Here is a 7,102-nt window from a genome sequence, read left to right as displayed (position 1 = left end):
TAGGGTAATAATCCTTAATTGGTTTAAATTAGGATTACTTACTTTATCCGAGTCAATCTTCAATTAGGAATATTAAAGATAGGATTTGGGTAATTAATCCTTATCTTTAATTCCTTGCCATGGGCAGGTGAGCTGTAGGCAGTTGTGTTCAGCTGCTGAGCCCTTCAAGGATGTGAGCTACGTGTGGAAGAATCTGAGAAGCCTGCCCATTTATTAAGGGCAATCTTGTCCTTCTTGAATAAAAGTCCACATGTTACTTCTTGAATTTGGCTCCACAAATGCCCCCACACCTACTGTGCTGCTCGCATGGAATGGTAGTATGTGTAGAAATCCCAAGCTGTTTGGGCTTGTAGAGTTGTTTCCCAATTTGAACTTGATCTTTTTCCTTGATTGGGAGATAGACTTTTTCTAGGAAAAGGAAAATATTTGCCCCCAATACCTATTTAATTCTGCCTTAAGCAGGGGATTAAATAAATTTGAAGAACAATCATTATTCCAACAAGAAAGAGAAGCATCGTTTCTCGTTGTCCTTCTTCTTCTCCGTGTCGCGCCAAGTTAAGAAAAATTTGAATTTTTTCTTCTTGAATTTTCGGGAGCCTTGGGGCTTGAAAAATTGGCTCGAAGGGAGTCGAGGTGGTGTATGGCGTGCGACAAGGAAGCCACAGTGCTGTAAGTGCGCAAAAGCACTGAGCTGGGCAAGCCGTGAGGCTCTAGCCTTTCTGGATTTGCTTGGCAGGGGCCGAGCTAGGCGCAGCAGGTGCAGGCATGCAATTGCAGGCGAAATGGAACAAAGGGGACTGGCCAAGAGGCCTTAAAGCCTGCTTGGATTGTGCGGTGACACTGAAGGAGAAAGGGGAAGGAGGCGCGGGCCTCCCCCCATGCTAGGTTGGAGTGGCATGGGCCTCGTGAAGGGCGTGAGGAAGAGTGAGAGCTGGGCCTAAGCCATGGGGCCTGGCCTACGACTAGGTTCCTGCAACGTGAAGCAAAAGAGAGAAAGAATGCGCGGGCCTCCCTTCCTACTGGGCCGCATCTAGTTTTTTTTTCGTGCTGCTTTCTAAATATTTTTCCTTCATCCCTTTTTTTTTTCTTTTTTTTTTTGCAAAAACTTTGAGATATCTTCCTCTGATCACAGAAATGACGAATATCCTCCACCTTTATATCGTCAAGGTGGTTCTTCTGACAAGGTGGGTTACTTCAAGGCTGCGCATGTCAAGATCAATTCCGATGAGTTGTTTTAGGATTTTCTTGAGGCATACAAGCACGTGATTCCGTCTGGGGTTTGCGTTAAGATGGTGAAAGATGATAGTGGCCATGAACCATGTGTAGAGAATGCCTCTGCTAGGAAAAGAGCCATCAAATTCCACCCGTATTACTTTGTGTTGGGATTCACTTTTCCCATGCCGCGTCTTTTCCAGGAGGTGATCTGCTCCATGAAATGCGTGCCTGCTCAGTGTTCTCCAAATGCAGTTCGCACGATGATGGGATTTTTGAACTTGAGCAGGTTCTTTGATCTTGGCTTGACCATAAATAAGTTCTGGTATTTCTTTGAGATCGACCACGAGGAAGGTGTGTGGCAGCTAAGGTCTCACCATAGGTTGTTTGATGCTTCTAGCAAAGGTGATCATGATTGGGCGAGAGACACCTTGGAGGTGAACGACGAATGGGAGTCTGACTCTTCTCTTGAGCTGCATGTCCCGACTACCTTTATTAGGGGTAAGTGAACTGCTTCATTCTTGTCCTGCTTGAATTTTTGTTGAGCTGCTCAATGACTTCAATTTGTTAATCGTCTTTCTTACTTTGCGTAGATTCGGAGTTTGGCTCAACTCCGAAGACTTCGGCAGATATGAAGAAAGTTCACATCACCTTGGGTATTCCTGCTGAGTACCGAAAGTGGCGCTGGCTGCTTAGCCCTCTTCGTCGAGAGAAAGGCGGTCTGTCTTAGAATGACGGATAAAGGATGAGGCGTTGGTATGCCCGATCACTGCTGTAGAGTCTGCTGCCATCGAGGATGGAAAAATAAGATTTTCCTCACCTGCTCGTGAGCCTTCGGCCAAAAAGAGGCCAATGAATTCTTCCACTGCTCGTGAAAGCTCGTCTGCTGCTGAGAAACTTGTCATTGATCTAACTTCCCCCAAATGGGTCAAAAAGACCGTCAAGCCTAAGCCTATGAAACCTGGTGCTCCAAAGGCAACTGTATCCATTGTTGAGAGACTCGCCCAGTGGAAGGGTTTGACGGTGCCTCCGGTGTCTGGGTTTGTATCGAAGCATCCATAGGGAGCTAAGTCTGAATCGACTTCTGAGAGGCTCGCTGCTATGAAGAGCGGTAAGGTGGATTCTGTTGCTAAAGTGGCACCTGGGCCCACTCCTCATTCTGTTGTGACTGGCTCGTATGCTGAGACTCGTGCTTCTCGTAAGAAGCAGAAAAGGTCCGCACTGCTACTATAGTCGTGACACTCGACTTTTGGTGGCTTCTTGAGCCTTGGCCCTTCCGAGGCATGTTGCGAGATTTTTTACTTATAGAGTCATCGACCGGACGCGTGCTTCTCGTAGGAAGTAGAGGAGGTCTGCATAGCTACTATAGTTGTGACACTCGACTTTTGGTGGCTTCATAAGCCTTGGCCCTCCCGGGGCATGTTGCGAGATTTTTTACTTATAAAGCCGTTGACCGGACTCGTGCTTCTCGTAGGAAGTAGAGAAGGTCCGCATAGCTACTATAGTCGTGACACTCGACTTTTGGTGGCTTCTTAAGCCTTAGCCCTCCCAAGGCATGTTGAGTGTTATTTTACTTATAAAGTCATTGGCCGGACTCGTGCTTCTCGTAGGAAGCAGAGGAGGTCCGCGCACTTACTATAGTCGTGACACTCGACTTTGTCCCAGCAAAACTTAACTCATAGACCGTCGACCGGAAACGCTACTTATAATTAAGCAAGCGAATCCGCGTAGTCATGGCAGGCGTAAGTTCCGGCTTATGGGTTGCCTTGGGCTTATTGCCATAGGGTCGTCGGCCGAGCGTCTTACTTACAGAAGCAGACGACCCGTGTAACCACTTCAGGCATCATCTCTGGCTTTCGGAGGCATTCTTTGGAGTGAGGTGTAGGCGAAGTCACTCCTCAAAGGCCATATCCTTCCGAGTCGCAGCTTTGATCCCTCAAGACCATCTTGTTCACACGAGATCTTTTATGGGCAGGTGTTCTACACTTAATTATATCTTTCGATTAGAGACCTGGGTCCTGCAGAATTGAATCCTTCAATTGGCTAAGTCCATTCCTGTAGAAGGACTATTTTGGCCAATTCTGGGAGTTATCCGGCTCAAGTGGTCGCTGACATCAGAGGAAACTAAGCAGTCGTACTACCCATCCACGTCTGGATATTCCGGATACACCATGTCTGAACGTGTAGAAGGCCATTCTGTTTATCACAGGGGAGGTTATGCCATGTTTGTAGGGCAGAAGGCATCTTACGCCATGTCTACAAGGCAGAAGGCGTTCTCATGCCATGTCTGCCGGGCAGAAGGCGTTTTTCACCATATTTGCAAGGCAGCGGGTGTCTTGCACCATTTCTGCCAGGTATAGGGTGTCTTTCACCATATCTACAGGGTAGCGGGTGTCTTGCACCATGTCTGCCTGACAGAAGGTGTCTTGCACCATGTTTGCCTGGCAGAAGGTGTTTTTCACCATATCTGTAGGGCAGCGGGTGTCTTGCACCATGTCTGCTGGCAGAAGATCTCTTATACCATGTCTGCCTGGCAGAAGGTGTTTTCCACCATGTTTGTAGGGCAGCGGGTGTCTTGCACCATGTCTGCCTGGCAGAAGGTGTCTTGCACCATGTCTGCCTAGCAGAAAGTGTTTTCCACCATGTCTGCAGGGCATCGGGTGTCTTGCACCATGTCTGTCGGGCAGCGAGTGTTTTGCACTATGTCTGCCGAGCAGATGGTGTTTTTCACCATGTCTGCAGGGCACATAGGGTGTTTTTCACCATATCTACAAGGCAGCGGATGTCTTACACCATGTATGCCGGGCAGAGGGTGTTTTTCACCATGTCTGTTGGGCAGCGAGTGTCTTGCACCATATCTGTCAGGTAGCAAATGTCTTGCACCATGTCTACTGGCAGAGGGTGTTTTTCACCATGTCTGCAGGGCAGCGAGTGTCTTGTACCATGTCTGCCGGGTAGAGGATGTCTTTCACCACGTCTGCAAGGCAGCGGGTGTCTTACACCATGTCTGATTGGCAGAAGGTGTTTTTCACCATGTCGGCAAGGTAGCGGGTGTCTTGCACCATGTCTGTCGGGCAGCAGGTGTCTTGCACCATGTCTGCCGGGCAAAGGGTGTTTTTCACCATGTCTGCAGGGTAGCAGGTGTCTTGTATCATGTGTTCCGGATAGAGGGTGTCTTTCACCATGTCTGCAAGGCAGCGATTATCTTGCACCATGTCTGCCGAGCAGAGGGTGTTTTCACCATGTCTGCCAGGCGAAGGGTGTTTTCTGCTTATCACGAGAGGTAATCAGTTTGTTTATGCATTTGGCCTAGGCTTTCAAATTATTCCTTCAATTTTAATTGAAAATAGAGGCTTTTATTAACTTTGCTCATAGGCAATAATGTCATAACAATTGATCATCCTTGACATGCGAGGTCTCTGTCCGTCGAGCTGCTTCAGTCTTCGAACTTTTCATCTTAAACATGGTCCAAGGGATGGTGGGAGGTCACACGTAGTACTTTCTCAGGTTGTAGGCATTCCACTGCTTGTCGATTTCTTTGTCGTTCATGGTGGTGAGAGTGTAGCTTTTCTTTCCGCCTACTCGACTGATTTTGTATGGACCTTCCCAAATAGGTGCCATCTTTTTGGAGCCTTCCCGTCGGGCGGTGATGAAGGCTTTCATGAAGACTGGTCTCCTAGCTGGAACTGCCAGATTTTTATCCTTTTATTATAGCTGGAGAAGAGATGTTGTTGATAGGCCGCGATGCGGGTGATAACATTCTCATGCTTTTCCTCTGCCAGATCAAAGTTGGTGGCCATCTCCTTTTTGTTCTGCTCGAGGTTCGGCAGTACAGTGCTGATGCTTGGCACTACGACATTGGGAGGAATAATCACCTTAAAACCATACACCAAGGAGAATGGAGTCTCACCGGTTGCTCGCCTTTTGGTGGTGCGATATGCCCATAGAACACCGGGAACTCCTTTCGCCACTTGCCCTTCTTATTTGAGAGGGGCTTCTTAAGGCAGTAGAGGATAGTCTTGTTAGACTCTTCGACCTGCCCATTGCCCTGTGGGTATCGGGACGTGGATATGTGCTGCTTGATGCCATATTTTTCAAAGAATCTTACCAAGTCTTTGCCCACAACTGTGGGCTATTGTCGGTGACAATAGAGTATGGGATGCCGAAGCGGCAGATGTTGTTCTTCCATATGAAGCGCTTTATGTCTGTCTGGGTAGTTGTGGTCATTGGTTCGGCTTCGACCCATTTTGTGAAGTAGTCAGTAACTATGATCATCATGCCTCTGCCCCCAGTAGCAGGCGGCATTGATTCTACCAAGTCAATCGCTCATTACATGAATGGTCATGGGCTTGTCTGCGGATGAAGTTCGTTGGCAGGTAGTGCGAGCATAGGCTTAAAACGCTGTCGCACCTTTGTACATACTCCTTAGCGTCTTGATGCATGGTCAGCCAATAATAACCAGCGTTGAGAGCTTTCTGCACCAAGGATCGGCCTTCGGAATGGTTTCCATAGACGCCTTCGTGGATTGAGCTAAGAATCTTCAGGTCGTCGGGAGGCGATAGGTAGCAGAGATGTGGTCTTGAAAAAGATCTTCGAACAAGCATGTCGTTCCACATGTAGTAGTGTACCGCCTTTATTTGAAGCTTCCTATACTCCAGTTTGTCTGCGGGAAGCGTACCATTGACTATGTAGTTGATGATGGGATCTTTCCAACTCGAGGCCATGCTGATCTGCGCCACTTTGCTTGCTGGTTCCTCATCTATGCTTGGCTTCTCCAGGTACTCGATCATGATTGAGCATCTGAGCTGATGGTCTAATACGGAACCTAGGCTTGCCAGTGCGTTTGCATGGGCATTTTTTGCCTGTGGAACTCGAGTGAGTGTATATGTTTGGAACGTCGCTAGCTCCTCTCGTAACTTCTCGAGGTATCGGGCCATTCTTGGATGTTTTGCTGCGTACTCCCCTGAAGTTTGGTTGGTGATCAATTGGGAATCGAAATAGATTGCAAGCTTCTTTACCATTAAGTCTTTTGCTAATCGAAAACCTGTTAGTAGGAGCTTCATACTCTGCTTCATTGTTCGATGCTTTGAAGTTCAGAGTGATCGCCTGCTCAAGTATTGAGCCATCTGGGATAGTGAGAACTAGGCATACTCCCAATCCTTGATGGTTGAATGATCCATCAACCTGTAAACGCCAAAAATCTCCATCAGGTGGGTGATAAGAGCATATATGTGACTTAGTTAGCTTGTTTTCTTGCATTTATATTGTTAGTTTATAGTTATTTTAGTATTTTAAGTTATTTTCGTGTGTTTGTAGGTCCAAATGGCTAAAATAGCAAGAAAGTGCATTTTGGAGCTTTTTGGAGAGTTTTGGTTTGCAATGGATGGCACATGCTTGGAGCAAGGTGGATGGACGAAATTGAAAACCAAAAGAGGCTAGGATTATGCTAAAGTTATGAAGAAATTAATTCAAGAAACAGAAAGTTAACAATGCAATCAAGAAAGAATGAATGTTAGCCAAATACCTTATTTTGTCCTAAACTTTCCTAATCCTTCACCACTTAATTTCCAGCTACAAGGAGGATCTCTAAAGATATTAGGACACTTAATTACATGTTCCTAGATAGACAATCCGAGTCAAATAGGGACGTCGCACCTCCTTCCCTTTTCCTTTTCCCTTGCCATGCAAGGCAAGCCTAGTTTCCCTTCCCTTTACCGCATATCCCTCTCCCTTATCCCTCTAGGATCCTGCCGCACCCTACATTCCCTTTTCCTTTTGGGATTCTGACTTGTTACCTTTTTCTTAGAGGATTTGGAGCATTAAAACCTTTCCAAATTTAATTCCCAGCCATGATTTTCTTTTCCCTATAAATAAGCCATTTTGCCGCAGT

The 7,102-nt window shown here is 46.8% G+C and overlaps 1 protein-coding gene across 1 annotated transcript; it reads right to left on the bottom strand.

Moving 5' to 3' along the window:
- Positions 1-5,522: 5,522 nt before the first annotated feature.
- On the bottom strand, positions 5,523-6,287 carry LOC139197714 (uncharacterized). Its single transcript, XM_070825664.1, has one exon. It carries the CDS (start codon positions 6,285-6,287, stop codon positions 5,523-5,525), a length of 765 nt encoding a protein of 254 aa, XP_070681765.1.
- Between the last annotated feature and the right edge of the window lie 815 nt (positions 6,288-7,102).

This window comes from Malus domestica, chromosome 07 (genome assembly GCF_042453785.1).
Source record: "Malus domestica chromosome 07, GDT2T_hap1".
NCBI classification, from domain to species: domain Eukaryota; kingdom Viridiplantae; phylum Streptophyta; class Magnoliopsida; order Rosales; family Rosaceae; genus Malus; species Malus domestica.
Note: the sequence above shows the minus strand (reverse complement) of the source record. Positions and strands in the feature narration are given on the sequence as shown.